Source organism: Balaenoptera musculus, chromosome 9 (assembly GCF_009873245.2).
Source record: "Balaenoptera musculus isolate JJ_BM4_2016_0621 chromosome 9, mBalMus1.pri.v3, whole genome shotgun sequence".
Lineage (NCBI taxonomy): Eukaryota > Metazoa > Chordata > Mammalia > Artiodactyla > Balaenopteridae > Balaenoptera > Balaenoptera musculus.
The window spans coordinates 18,761,338-18,777,002 of NC_045793.1; the positions used below are offsets into that span (position 1 = coordinate 18,761,338).

Consider the following 15,665-nt stretch of genomic DNA (forward strand, 5'->3'; position numbering starts at 1 on the left):
CAAAATGACTATACTATCCAAGGCAATCTACAGATTCGGTGCAATCCTTATCAAATTACCGATGGCATTTTTCATAGAACTAGGACAAAAAATTTAAAATCTGTATGGAAACACAAAAGACCCTGAATAGCCAAATCAATCCTGAGAAAGAAAAACAGAGCTGGAAGAATCAGGCTCCCTGACTTCAGACTATACTACAAAACAGTGTGGTACTGGCACAAAAATAAACACATAGATCAATGGAACAGGATAGAAAGCCCAGAAATAAACCCACACCCCTATGGTCAATTAATCTATGACAAAGGAGGCAAGAATATACAATGGAGAAAAGACAGTCTCTTCAAGAAGTGGTGCTGGGAAAACTGGACAGCTGCATGCAAAAGAATGAAATTAGAACATTCTCTAACACCATATACACACATAAAGTCAAAATGGATCAAAGACCTAAATGTAAGGCCAGACGCTAAAAAATTCCTAAAGGAAAACATAGGGAGAACACTCTTTGACATAAATTGCAACAATTATGTTCTTTGATCCACCTCTTAGAGTAATGAAAATAAAGCAAAAATAAACAAATGGGATCTAATTAAACTTAAAAGTTTCTGCACAGCAAAGGAAACCATAACCAAAACGAACAGACCCACAGAATGGGAGAAAACATTTGCAAACGAAGTGACCAACTAGGGATTAATCTCAAATTATACAAATAAAAACAAAAAAACAAAAACAAACAACCCAATCAAAAAATGGGCAGAAGATCTAAATAGACATTCCTCCAAAGGAGACATACAGATGGCCAACGGGCACATGAAAAGATGCTCAACATCACTAATTATCAGAGAAATGCAAATCAAAACTACAATGAGGTATCACCATACACCAGTCAGAATGGCCATCATCAACAAGTCTACAAACAATAAATGTTGGAGAGGGTGTGGAGAAAAGGGAACCCTCCTGCACTGTTGGTGGGAATGTAAATTGGTACAGCCACTATGGAGAACAGTCTGGAGGTTCCTTAAAAAACTAAAAATAGAACTACAATGATCCAGCAATCCCACTTCTGGGCACATATCCAGAGAAAACCATAACTGAAAAGCTACATGCACCCCAATGTTCAGCACTATTTACAACAGCCAAGACATGGAAGCAACCTAACTGTCCATTGACAGAGGAATGGATAAAGAAGATGTGGTACATATATACAATGGAATATTACTCAGCCATAAAAATAATGAAATAATGCCATTTGTAGCAACATGGATGAACCTAGAGCTTATCATACTAATAAGTCAGACAGAGAAAGACAAATATCATATGAAATCACTCATATGTGGAATCTAATTTTAAAAAATGATACAAATGAACTTATTTACAAAACAGAAACCAACTTAATAGATTTTGAAAACAAACTTATGGTTACCAAAGGGGAAACGTTGGGCAGGGGGGAATAAATCAGCAGCTTGGGATTACATACAGACACCACTATATATAAGATAGATAACCAGCAAGGACCTACTGTATAGCACAGGGAACTCTACTCAGTATTCTGTGATAACCTATATGAGGAAAGAATCTGAAAAAGAATGAACATATGTATACGTATAACTGAATCACTTTGCCGTACACCTGCAACTAAAACAACATTGTGAATCAACTGTACGCCAATAAAATTTAAAAACCAACAAACAAACAAAAAACAACCCAGTCAAAAAATGAGCAGAAGACTTATTTAGATATTTTTCCAGAGAAGACATAGAGATGACCAACAGGCCCATGAAAAGATGTTCAACACCGCTAATTATTAGAGAAATGTAAATCAAAAGCACCATGAGGTATCACTCAAACAGGTCAGAAAGACTATCATCAAAAAGTCTACAAATAATAAAGCTGGAGAGGGTGTGGAGAGAAGGGAACCCTCCTACACTGTTGGTGGGAACATAAATTGGTGCAGCCACTATGGAAAACAATATGGAGGTTCCTTAAAAAGCTAAAAGTAGAGCTACCATATGGTCCAGCAATCCCATTCCTGGGTATATATCCAGAAATAACTAAAGCTCTAATTTAAAAAGATACATACACCCCAATGTTCATAGCAGCAGTATTTACAATAGCCAAGACATGGAAGCAACCCATGTGCCCATCAACAGATGACTGGCTTAAGAAGATATGGTGTATATATATACATACATATATATATATATATATATATATATATATATATGTATGTGTATATATATATATATATATAAAGTGGAATATTACTCAGCCATAAAAAAGAATGAAATATTGCCATTTGCAACAACATAGATGGACATCGAGAGTATTATACTTAGTGAAATAAGTTAGACAGAGGAAGACAAATATTATATCACTTATATATAGAATCTAAAAAATAATACAAATGAATCTATATACAAAACAGAAACAGACTCACAGACACAGAAAACAAACGGTTATCAGAGGGGAAAGGAAGGGGGAGGGATAAATTAGGAGTATGGGATTAACAATCTACTATATATAAAATAGATAAGAACAAGGATTTACTGAATAGCACAGGGAATTATGTTATCTTGAAATAACCTATAATGGAAAATAATCTGAAAATATATATACATATACAACTGAGTCACTTTTCTGTATACCCGAAACTAACAGAATAGTGTAAATCACCTATACTTCAATTAAAAAAAAAGTTTGAAGTCCAAAATATTCTTATAAAAGTAAATACATATCTCCTTACCAATAACAGAATAATAATTCCCTATATTATTCACTGACTTTTTTTTCTAGCGCTCTCTCATTTTTCATCCACTTAAGGTACTATCAGAAAGAGAAGGGGGAATATATGAATAATCTCAAACCTGTTAAAAGTGCACACTGATGGATGTCTTCATTTACAAACTTCATAAAGGTATCCTCATCCTAAAACAAGAGAGTTTTAAATTATTTATCTTTTAAAAACCAGCGGTTTCCCAATCCAGAAATTTTTTACATCTACCTTAGTACTTAGAATTGAGTGTCTTTAATCTTTAATAAATGAAAAAATTCAAGGTTATTATTGGCTATTGGTCTCAAAGCACCCAACACTTCAAATATCCTGAAACAAAGTTTTCATCTTTCATTTCTCTTCTTCCACAAGGTAAGGTCATATTAATGATTATAGAGAAGGAACAGTTTAAAGATTCTTGGTAAACCTGGCAAAACAGGTTAAATTAGGACTAAAATTAACCAAAAAAAGAAGAAAAAAGAAACACAGAAAGCCATTGACGGGACTTCTCTGGTGGCTCAGTGGTGAAGAATCCGCCTGCCAATGCAGGGGACACTGGATTGAGCCCTGGTCCGGGAAGATCCCACATGCCGCGGAGCAACTAAGCCTGTGCGCCACAACTACTGAGCCTGCACTCCAGAGCCCGCGAGCCACAACTACTCAGCCCGAGTGCCACAACTACTGAAGCCCTCGCGCCTAGAGCCTGTGCTCCCCAACAAAGAGAAGCCACCGCAATGAGAAGCCCGCCCACCGCAACGAAGAGTAGCCCCCGCTCGCCGCAACTAGAGAAAGCCCGCGCGCAGCAAGGAATGCAGCCAAAAATAAATAAATAAATAAATAAATTTATGGGCGGGGGGGGGGGGGAAGAAAGCCATTGACTTAAAGGGTTATACATCATTTGGGGAGTTTATTTTGGGACCTTAACTTACATAGATAATTTATACTTTACTAAAATGTGAAGGAAATTTCTTCGAAATAAGTGCTGGGACCAGACAAAGTATTTGTAACCACTGCATTTTGTTTCTCCCCTCCCCCCTTCTTCCTCCATGTACTTTCCTTTGTTACAACAGTGCCACATGAAACCTATGATGGTGACACACAGTAGGTTTAGAAATAGGTTTCACTATTATGATACACATTATAATGTAACATAGAATTAGTACATATAAGAAAATAAGTGGACATGAATTATAAAAATAAAACCCTAATAATTACTTATTACACACATTTTAATAAAACTCAGAAGAATCTCAGCCAAAATATTTTCTCAAAAAAACCCCAAAATTAATATAGATTCTCTTTCTAGATAGGGCATACTGCACACATTAATAGCTTTGCTTTCAATCAATTTATTTCCCAACTTCAGTGAAAAGTGATTTAAATATCCAACGGATTTTTACAGCCAACTGAATTTATAGTATTTTTACTGGGAATTTATATTTTATAACAAGTTTTATTTCTAAGTAGGATTAAGTTGAGAAAAACATACTGATTCATCTTCACTGATTGTTCTGTCTGAATAGTCTTCCTTTTCTGAATCCTCTGACATCTCTTCCAATATTTGGCTCGAAATTTCTTTTATTATGTAGGTAGGCTGTAAAACAATTTGTAAGGAACTTATTTGACAGTTTTCTTTTTAAGTACACATTAAATGTGTACCCCCCAAATATATTCAATTTTATTTAATTAACAGTGACAACAGCCTTCTCTAAAAAGTAAATTAAGACACAGCTAATTAAACCTTAATTTCAAAGATTTGAAGAAATTTTCCATTTTTATAAGATAGAGAAGTCACAATAAGACAAATCATGTAAATAATTTAATTGAAAAAGGAATTTCCAGGGTACATAACCAAATCATTACATCCTAGATTTACAGTTAAATGCCACACAGCAATAGCGAGTTCAGAATGATTCTGAGGCATTGAAAAGATCATGCATCAGAGAAAAATTACCGTTACTTATTCAGGCAGTGAGCTGTAGCAATACAGTTAATTTTTTTTTTCGGCTTAATTTTCATTTGACCAAAAGTTCAAATGACAGTAGGTTTTTTTCTCTATATTTTGGTTAATATTCTGTAGAATGTCTCTGTTCTAATATTCGATCATATTAGTCTTACTGGAATTTCAATAGTTATCAGAAGGTTGTATCGACAATGACCTCTCAAGTGGTAATTAAGACAATGAAATAATAGAAATTCCTTGTCAAGAGTCTACTGTTTTTGAGAGACCAAAGGAATTTACTAATTTCGAATCTACTAGTTTATGCTCCTCTCTACAAAAAGTGGGTTTTCGAGCGTGGACCACAAACAATAAAGCCCAAGCTCCACAGCGAATAACTTTACGAATGCCACAGAGAAGTCTGTCTTATGGGTGACACCTTCAGTAGTAAGAGACTGAAGTTTCCGTCTGGGGATCACAACTCCGAATTTGGAAAACTGGACTGGCATAAATCTTGATTCTGTTTCCTTACTTGAGCGTATGAGGCGCACCAACGTGCTGACCTGCTGCGGAGTAAAACCTGAGCTTCAGGAGAGGCACACACACAGATGGATCTAATAAGCGCTCCGTGCCTACCTTCCACGTCAGAAGCGAGAGAGGCCACAGCAGGCGCGGCCTCGCCCAGCGGCGCCGCGGCAGTCTCGGGGCAGGAAGGATGACTTCCCTTCTTGGCGGGAAGGACGATGAAGCCACAATTCCTGGTGGCGAAGTCTTCCTCCCACACTCACTTCGCGACACGGCAGTGGAGGGAGGGGCGCCTTTTCTGGGCGCGCTCGTTTCGCGCAGGGACTTTCCCTCTCGGCACTTCACTGTCCCGCCTCGGCCTCCTCACCCTCGCCTCGAGTCCCACGGCGAGGCCAGCAGTCCCTTCCGCGCGCCGGGAGCAGCCGTCCTGCCCGTGATACCTACAGCCCAACGACTGGAAGGAACGCTACCGCTGCCGTTTAGCCACGAAGCGCAGCACTCGTTACCAGGGCAACGGGCTCACCCTCGCGAGACCTCAGACGGGCCAGCTACGCGGGATTTCGGCTGAAGGAAAGGGAGATCCCGGAGGATGACGCGAACTAGCAGCAGAGGAGTGGGCGTCAAAGGGCATCCCGAGGGGCGGGAAGGTAGAGAGCAGGGAGCTGGCGGGAAATTTTAGGGGTGGAGGCAGGACAGCTAGCTATTTGTCCCTAAGGTTCTGCACATCGGTTGTTTGCCATGTTTGTCCCTTCTTCGAGCAGACACTAGAGCAAACTGGTTAAGACTTTTGCTTTGTTGATCTTTAGTTGTATCCACAGCGAGTTGCGTTTTGCACAGTTGTGTGACTAATGATCTTTATTGGATTCGGAAAAAGAGACTTTTCTCTTTAAATATTTGATGGAAGAGTCATAGATTTTCTTGGGTGAGCTTGCAAGATTCTTATCAGCTCAGAGATTCTTTAAGTATAATAATCGTTAGCTAACGTATCAAGCACATCTTCAGGGACACTATGCAAATCACTTTACATGTATTGTCTCATCTAATTAAATATGATCTTCCCATAACAGATTTAGTCATTATTCCTGTACATCCCATCTTGATTTCCCCCTGGTCTTAGTGTAGCTTAGTGGATAATTTATTTGGAATAGTTTTCCAAGTAGAGCTAAAAAAAAAAAGTCTTTAAATGTTTGGTGCCTGCACGAGGCATTATGTGTCATGAGATTTGTAATACTGTAGAAATGGAGATAATGGAAAAGTAAAATAAAGGGCAAAGCAATAGCTTAAACATGAGGTTAATAGCCTCTGCTTATATTTTGTTAGTTTCCGAAAAATACCATGTTCTTTGAGGTCAGTGATTTAGAAGATTGGACCTTCCAGAAAAAGAAATAGAGCAGGTATTAGATCACACTTTCTTGAAAATTAATTACCCTTTATAATTGTACCTTGTTTTATGTAATACATATGTTACTAAAGGTGACATGCATAGAGAATTTTTATATATGGAATCTATTTTTCTGTTGGATTTTAGAGTCATGATTGCAAGCCATAGTGTCAGACACACAAGGTGAAACTCCAAGAAATGATCTAACCAGGTTACACAAGAAATTAATGGCAGAGCTGGGACTTAAATCTCAAGATTTTTAGTCCAAATATTTACATGATCATATTTCAAGTAATCCTACAGAGAAAAATTATTTTAGTGCATAATAAAAATAGGAATTCAAAAAAACCTTTGAAAATTGTATTTATTCATTCTTTCATTAATTCAACAAATATTTATTCAATGCCTACTAATTGCCAGGGACTGTTCCCGGTGTAATAAAATGGACATTCCTTGTGGAGGTTATGTACTACTGAGAGAAGAAAGACCAATACTTGAAAAAAGCACTCAGGTGATGAAAATTGCTGTGGCGAGAAATAAGGGAAAAATAAAGAGCATAGGGAGTGCTCTGGTGGGTGGGCCTTGGTAGGGGTGGCTCTCTTGATGGAGTGTCCAGGAAAGTCTCTCTGACCAGGCTTTTGAGCAGAGACCTGAAGCAAGTAAAGGGATGAGCCACATGGATGCCTAGGGGAAGACCTTGGCAGGCAGGGGAAACAGCAAGTACAAAGGCTCTGAGAGAAAATCATGTTATGAATTATACTAGGCAGTACTGTTTAGTTGAAGCTTAGCTGGAGTCAGTACATTTTAAGAAAAGAGATTTCATTAGGACCTCTTTCTTCCCCAGATAAATTTAAAATGATTTTCTTAAGCACCTGTTCCTTTTTAACTTTTTTTTTTAAACTTACTCTCCTATTCTAGACAGAATACAGTGGAAATAAATTCTTTGCCTTTAAGTGCAAGTGGAAGGAAGACCTGCAGTAAACTTCAACCAAGGACTTTGATGTCGGTCTGAGTTTTTGTTCTCCTTTTCTGTGATCTTATCAGAGAAGGTTATGGGACATACTCCTTATGGAGCCAGCTTCTGCTTCCTGGGAAGGCAGCTTTGCCTGTGCAGCAACCTTTCCTCCTCCAATGTTTTGATGCATTCATCACCTCTAAGCCTGCAGTATAAAAGGCAATATAGTAAGAGTAAGAAAAGAGGAAAAGGAAAACCAAAACAGTACTCCAAAAGGCACAATTATCGGCGTGGGAATCAGGAGGAAAAAGGTCATGTTAGCAACATGGCCAAATGTAAATTGTGTTAGGAATGTGATTTATTTTGTGTGATTATATCATTTTGAATTTGTTGAGCAGAGGCTTACATGAGCATATGAGATGACTAGGGAAGTCAAAGTTATTTATGACATCACAGAAGTTAGTGGTTATGTGGCTGTAGAGGCCTCATCATAATTTGGCTGAGGAAGTCATACTGGATCCTGGGAGCCCTGGGGTCATCTACTACCCGTCAGGCCTTCCTCAGACTATCGGGGTCTAGAATGTTCCAGTGTAGGGCAAAACCACTCCAACAGTTTCCAGATCTTAAGATCTGTCCCAGCCAGTCAACTAACCAAGACTTAGCTCAGAGGCCATCCCCTTAGTGAAGTCTTTCCTGATCCCTGTATCATTGGTAGAATATTTATACTGTTAGTTTACGTACTATGTCTAAATTTGGGGACTATAGTGAAGCATTATTCTTCTGAACACTTGGAAATGAGGTAGTAAGAATGCCCCCAGCCTGTTCAACAACGAACAGATAGGATTAAATCACCTCAAAAGAGGAAGTTGGCTCCCAGGCTCAGGGTGAAGTTTCATGATAAAAATCAAGAAATGGTACCCACCCCACTGCCACCAGTAAGTGCACCTGAACTGTGCAATGGTGAAATCCCCCTTCTCATTAAGGATGTGTTGGCCAGATCCCACAACTTTTCAGCCACTTCCTTTCATTTTGGTATTTAAGATTTCCTTCTGGTATTTGGTATTAAGTACACTTTAAACTTCAATTTCAAACTCGATTCAATGCCCTCCTTCTCGTTACCCCCTAGATCTGTCCCTAGCTCTGGTTGACTGAGGAAGTGGGAGGGAATTGGACTTTTGCTATTTACATTCATCCCCCCTTTCTTCTGAGTGCTAGTTCCTTGTTGTGTTAGGATGAGTAAGGGCTGGGGGGAAAAGGGCAGATATCTCCTTAACTGGGCCAAATTGCAGTCTGCATCGTTGGTCTCCAGTGCTGCTATTGGTCTTTGTTCGTGTGCTTCAAGAGGAGCATGGTGGCCCCAACCTGCCCCCTGACAAGGGGCTGTCTTCAAGGCATGCTCCTAGGAAATAGCAATCTCTTGTGAGGAATTATGGGGAACAGAGGTTAGAATCTTTGATTCTTTATTTACCACCTTATAATTAATTTGGTTTGGATAAGGATCCAAATTTCTGTTTCCATTTACTTTTCTTCCAGCATTTGCTTATGTTAGTGCTTGGCAAAGGTAGTTTGTAGAAAATAAATGTTTTACTGAAATAGTAATGTTGATCTTGGCAAACACTTTTCTCATTAGGAAGGCAAAGCTAATAGCCATTGCATTTATCCATGGACTCTAGTCTAAATGGACCTGCATCTAAAACTAAAGATATACAAAGGTTGAAAGTGAAGGGGTGGAGAAAGTTATATCATATATACAAATACACACACACACACACACACACACACACACAGATTGAAAGTAAACGGGGAAAGTAAAGTTATATCATGCAAGTGCTAACCAAAAGAAAGCCATGGTAGCAATGTTAAGAACAGAAAAAATAAACTTTAAGGCAAAAATCTTTGCTACAAATAGAGGGTCACTTCATAATATTAAAAATATTCAATTCACTTGGAAGATAAAATGATTCTAGATTTGTGTATGCACCAAAAACATGACTTTAAATATGAAAGCAAATTTAACAGAATTACAAGGAGAAATAGACAAATCCATAATTATAGAGGGAGATTTTCACATTTCCAATTCAGTAACAGCTAGAACAAAGGCACAAAAAAATCCAGGAATGATATAGAATGTTTGGACCACATGATTAATAAGCTTGAATACAAAATAGACACAGCACTCAGATCAAGACCTTGTTAGGCCATCTCCTCACTCCTGTGGAAGAACACATATTTAGGGTCATGAGATTTTCATTTCTTAACCATCCTTCCATTTGGAGCACACATGCAAGCAAGAGTAGAAAAAACCCCTACAATACAGACCAGTTTCTACATCACACAGAAGACTGTAACATCTTTGAGCTCAAACCCTGAAGACGCACAAGATTAATGTCCATCCAGCCCTAATCCTATCAGTTTGGTATTAGTACTACAGATTGTATTCTTTTCATTACTTAATTTTGTGATTGACTTTGATGATAACATTGTCTAAACTTAGACCCCTTCTTGTTAGAATGTAGAAGTCAAAAGTATTAATTATTGGGTTGGCCAAAAAGTTCGTTCGGGTTTTTCCATAACATCTTATGGAAGTATTTTTTAAGTTACCATAATTTTGTTAACTCGTCAATCTTATGAACAGGATTTAGGGGACTGTTCAGGGCCTCCCGACTCACAATTTAAAATCTTTGTGAGAAAAGCCTCAGATTTCAAGTAGTGCGACATAAATAATATAAAATTACTGGGACTTCCCTGGTCGTCTAGTGGTTAACACTCCACACTCCTAGTGCAGGGGGACCGGGTTTGATCCCTGGTCAGGGAACTAGATCCCGCATGCCTCAACTAAGAGCCCGCATGCCGTAAGTAAAAGAGCCTGCATGCCGCAACTAAGACCCACGCAGCCAAATAAATAAATAAATATTAAAAAAAATAAAATTACTATGAAAAAGTATCTCTGGATTTAAAGGTAATCGCCAGTGCCTTGCAAATAGTAAGTATTCTACAAACAAACAGTATATATTAAATGGGTATTTCTACTGTAAAAGACAATGCCTTTGGGAAAGCAGTACTGCCACCGTAGGTGCCAGAGGGGTGACATGTGTCTACACTGGGAATGAGAAGGAGGATGAAGGAACATTTGATAATGTTTTTTTGAAGAAGAAGGTTTTCAATCCCTCTTTTCAACCTTTTCTATATATGTTTGGTCAGTTGTCTCTACCAGAGCAATTTTTAATATTTTGTTGGAAAATTGACTGTAATAAGTATTTAAAAATATGAAATGGCTTTCCTCTTTAAAGAATGAAACCAAGACTCAATCTGAAATATGCATTTTGCTATACCATTATCTTTATTACATCAGATAGAACTCTTGTAATCAATATAGTACATAAAAATAAGTGAGGCAAAGACATTTGGAGGAATTCCATTTATTGTGGATGCATTTTCACAATATATATTTATTGCAGCGATCAATTATCAGTGAAAAATATCGTGTTTATAAAATTTTTAGGAATGGCAGATTCACAGAACATGCTAGTCACCTTGCAGTTTTACTTCTTAAAAAGATAACAAAGAGAATTGTAATCAATCAAGTAAACAAGGAATTTATTTTTCAAAAAATTAAATCCAAACTGAACAAAATTCTACCCTAAAACTTATTCCATCCAAATATTGGAATAAAAGTCAGGATCGATCGATATATTCTCTTCTTAAATTTAGACTTTCTAGAAAAAAATATATAATAGTGATCAGGAGAAGCTCTTATTCAAAAGTACAACAAAGAAATGTTATCTCGCCATAGGCCTTAATTCAAACTTTGATCCATTTCACTCGAATGCTGGGAGTCAATGCCAACTCAGGCACTGCATGTGAATTCTAGTTTATCTTATCATAGACTCATGTCTACTCTGTCATGGATGGGTGACTTGTGCAATATTGCTGGCTTTACTTTCTTTGGCCCAGATGTGCTAAAAGCTAGAGGATTCAACAACTCTACTGATTTATGAGGAAAATGGACTTTGGAAGGCACTGGTCACTCCTCATGCCAGCCCTACCCTGGCTAGCTCTCCCAGGGGAACACTGTGGATTAGAAAAGAGTCATTTGGGAGGCTCCCTCATTGTGGTAGGAATTGAGACTAAGACAATTTTGGTAAGTCATGAGGTATACGTTTATAGAACTACACTATATGTATATCTCTATGCTAGAACATATTGCCAAGACACTGAAGTACTCTTTTATCATCTATTGTGAAGAATAGATGAACGCTTATAAGCTAAAATAAGATCTGATATCTGGATTGTGTGTGTACAAATGACGAGTTGATAGACTCTTTGGGAAAAAGGTAAAACTAATAAAAATTACATATATTTTTTGAAAGTTCAACACATTATCAACTTATGGCAAGTGCCAATGACTAATAAAGGTAGAAAAGTTTAACTAAAAAGATGTTTCAGTATGTTAAAGATGGAAGTACTGTCATGACTCCTAAATATTGGCTTTTGCTTACTTTTCTGCTTCCAGAGATTAGCCAAAGTTGGTCATAGTACACCTATTCATGGAATTCCAATCTGTACAACTTTGTCACTAAAATTCTCGTCTTTAAATTTTAGAGAAGGAAGAGACCTCAGACATCATCTAAGCCAACCGATTGTGAACTTGATTCTTAAGAATAAAGTTTGGAGCAAGCTTTGAGATTTAGTACAATTCACACTGGACTTCAAGACTGCTTTTAATTATAAACTAAATACTATGCTTTATAGAAAATGTCAATTCATTTTGACACTTCTAATCTCTTTCTTATAGGTTATTGGGCATTGGAAACATATCGATACCTATTCTGCCATGTTTCTATTGGCAAATATGAAATATTAATATAATATTGTGATTTTTAATTTTTAAAAAGCAGTGATATTGGCTAGTTACAGGGACATACTGCTAAATATAATAGCCTAGCACATAAAAAAGCTTTCTACCATTAGTGTGTTTGTATATGTGTATGCACATACATACATGATCACGTCATCTAAAATGTGGTTCACTATCACTACCAAAGAAATCCACAAAGCAACCAACCTAAAGAAATCAGTACCACTGTCAGCTAACATCAAAATCCAATTTAGATATTCATCAGCATGAAAAAAGTAATACCTTAACAGTACATCTTTTTTTTTTTTTTTTAAAGACAATCATTATTGTAGTATCTAAAATCTGAAATGGGTTACTTTCACAAAGTGTTATAATTGCCTACTAAGATAATTTCTTCCATGCTTTATTCTAAAGTGCAGAAACAACATGATTTCTGTATTTAAAAAACAAAAAAACAAAAAAAACACTATGTTTCATCTTTCTGGATACTGCACACATTCCTCAGGCAATTTTCAGCTTGAATCTCCTTTTGTTGACTTCCGATGTGGTTGATATCACTGTTCAGACACAGAGTTATGATGATCAGTAGAAAAGTCTCTATTTCACAGCATGGGTTTCTTTAGAAACAGGCTCCTGTGCAAAGGCAATACTTTTACCATGAACATCTCTAGACCGTGATTATTAAATATAGTGATAATATACATGGGTTTACTGGGATAATGAAAAACAAAACAAAAGGAAATGAACCCAATTTAGTAAATCAACATAAATATAAAACAGAGCAAATTAGGCCTCTTCAACTGAGCTGGTCCAGCATCTTGAGCGGCTACTTTGGGTTCTTTCTTGAACTGTCTCAAACCTGCTAAGAGAAGAGAGCTTTAAGTCGTCAGGCCATGGTGTTTCAGCCAGACATTTTGTGTCAGAATTAAAAAAAAATAAAAAAGAATGATAATATGGCAGGAATAAATGTCTATGAAAGGGAGGATTATTTTTGGCATTCTATTCAAATATGCTCCTCTTCTTTCAGTCTATCCTTTCTTCTGTTGGTTTTTTTGCTTTCCTTTCTTTCTTCTTTATATTCCCCTTTTCATATCTTGATCTTGAGCCTTGCTCATGGCATTCAGGGTCAAGGAGGTTTGTTTTAAACACTACTTACTACAAGGGCCAGGACTCTATAATGTGTGTTCCAGGACAGGCAGCATGACTGAATGGCTGTCTCAGCCACATCAAGGCATGATGGTACACTGGACTATGCTTATCTTTAGTTTTCTCCTATTTTTTCACTTCCTACCTCCTATTCTTATGCCCCTACCCTTGAAACTTATCTGACCAATGGTCTTATTGTACACCGTTTCTTTCCCTCAGCTAGCTGCTAAAAATTCTTGCTGAGGTATTCACAAATGTTAAAGTGTTATGAATCTGCAATTTCAAATGTGTTGTATAGTTTCATTTCAAAGGAATTACTGCGTGATACTAGTGAATTTGAGATTTTGGATCAAAGGAGCTACCTACTTTGCTACCTCACAAATCAGCTCTGGGCCTGCTGGTTATGTTATTATTATTACTGTAGAAAGAGTTTTGTGGTATAGACCAAGGAGGAGGGGGCAGTATGTATGTGTATGAAGTCTCACCCTGTCACCGTCTCACATTGTACCACACACATTATTGCATAATTCCAGGGAGTACCATTCATGTTGTATATGAGTCGTGTTCTCTGAGACCTACCATTCCAGATCATATCTTTACTCTACTTCCTAGAACCCTGGTTCAGAGGAATGTTGTCCAGAGGGGATCTATTAAACCTGTGATGATGGCCTATGGAAAGCTGACACCTCCTACTCAGAAAGGAGACTATATAAACATTTAGACTGTCATTTCTGAAAGGTCATTTCGCAAAGGGTCATAATGGCTTAGGCCAACAAAAGTTCATTCTTTGTTTAAAAAATAAAAATAAAAAATGATTCCCCTCCATTCCACCAGAAGAAAATTGTACAAGGAACTTTAGAACTTTACATTTTCTGCTGAATATGCAATCCTAAAAAAAAGCAGCATGTATAATTAAGAATGCAGGCTCAGAACAGACTGCCTGAGTTTAATCCAGGCTTTGCTCCTTATTTGCTGTGTGACTTTGAGAAAGGTACTTAATCTTTCTGTGCCTCATTCGCCTTAGCTCTAAATGGGGGTAATAATAATGGTGATTGGAGGGTCAAATGAGATAATGTAGGTTGAGAAGGCATATAGTGGGTGCTCATTACATGTTAGTGGTTTGTAATGGTGAAAATTATTACTAGTACTTTGAATATATTTAGCAGTTATTTAGAAAATTTAACTAATAGAGAAGATGTAACACACTCAGGAAGCTGCACCACACTTATCAGCATGTCGTAGAAAGTAGGAAAGAGGAAGCAATTCTCTTCCTTCGGTGAGCTGTACAGATTCTTCAGTTGCCTTTGAGATGTTCTTCAGTCCTGAGTTTGCTTAAAAAGTGCTTCTGGGTATAGAGTTCTACATCAGCCCATAAGTAGTCTATTCTAATCTTACTTATTGTTGCTCTCTGATTTTTCCCTTTTCAATTTTCCCTCTACCAAGGGAGAAGACTGGAATTATTACTTGAATGGGGAATTAGGAGTTGAATTAGCTCCTTGTACAACAAGGGGTCCTATTTTTAGTTTGTGCATCATTTAGATATTGACCAGAGGCCACTTTGTCAAGGATGAGCGAAAGGCCAAAGAAAGACAAATCCAAGCATTCTTAGCCATTAGTTTTCATAGGGTAGCAAATTTTGCTAACTTTTGAATATTATTTCAATTTTTTTGCCATATCAGCCTTGAGTCCTAGGCTGCTGGCAATGTAACCCCTTAGAATGGTTCCAGAAAGCAGCTTTGAAACTACTCAAGGAGATAGACATTCTTTCCTAGGCGATCTGCAAATTCTGATTTCCAAGCCTGGACCTTGTAAGGAAATGTAGACTATGGTTATACCACACAGCCTTCTGTTTTCAACACCCCTACCACTATGGTGTTTCTAGAATGTCTTACTGGGAACCATCCCACAGATCTAGACTATTTACCTTGTATGACTGACAAACCTACCATGCTGAAGGCTCCGTGACATTGCCTTTCACTGTACCATATACAAGTCTTTAGAAACTGATGGTTACCCAGACAAGACTCTGTGGATAGGCACTATTTCTTTTTTGACCCTGGGACAGCATACTGCAGGATACAGCAGGAAAAGAAC

At 37.5% G+C, this 15,665-nt stretch overlaps 2 protein-coding genes across 22 annotated transcripts in view; both read right to left on the reverse strand.

Moving 5' to 3' along the window:
• The window catches only part of AGBL3 (ATP/GTP binding protein like 3), a 98,545-nt gene extending 92,837 nt beyond the window's left edge, over window positions 1–5,708 (reverse strand). The window contains 3 exon segments of the mRNA XM_036864084.1: window positions 2,862–2,922; window positions 4,257–4,361; window positions 5,343–5,708. Of these exon segments, the coding sequence (XP_036719979.1) occupies window positions 2,862–2,922; window positions 4,257–4,316 (121 nt within the window). The 5' untranslated portion in view covers window positions 4,317–4,361; window positions 5,343–5,708.
• Window positions 5,709–10,970: 5,262 nt separating this feature from the next.
• The window catches only part of CALD1 (caldesmon 1), a 179,465-nt gene continuing 174,770 nt past the window's right edge, over window positions 10,971–15,665 (reverse strand). For 11 of the 21 annotated variants that reach the window (XM_036864046.1, XM_036864045.1, XM_036864043.1 and 8 more), the window contains one exon: window positions 10,971–13,287. In XM_036864046.1, coding sequence (XP_036719941.1) covers window positions 13,279–13,287 — 9 coding nt within the window. In that variant the 3' untranslated portion in view covers window positions 10,971–13,278. The remainder of the gene's footprint in view (window positions 13,288–15,665) is intronic. The other 10 variants (XM_036864049.1, XM_036864060.1, XM_036864054.1 and 7 more) reach the window with 1 other exon arrangement.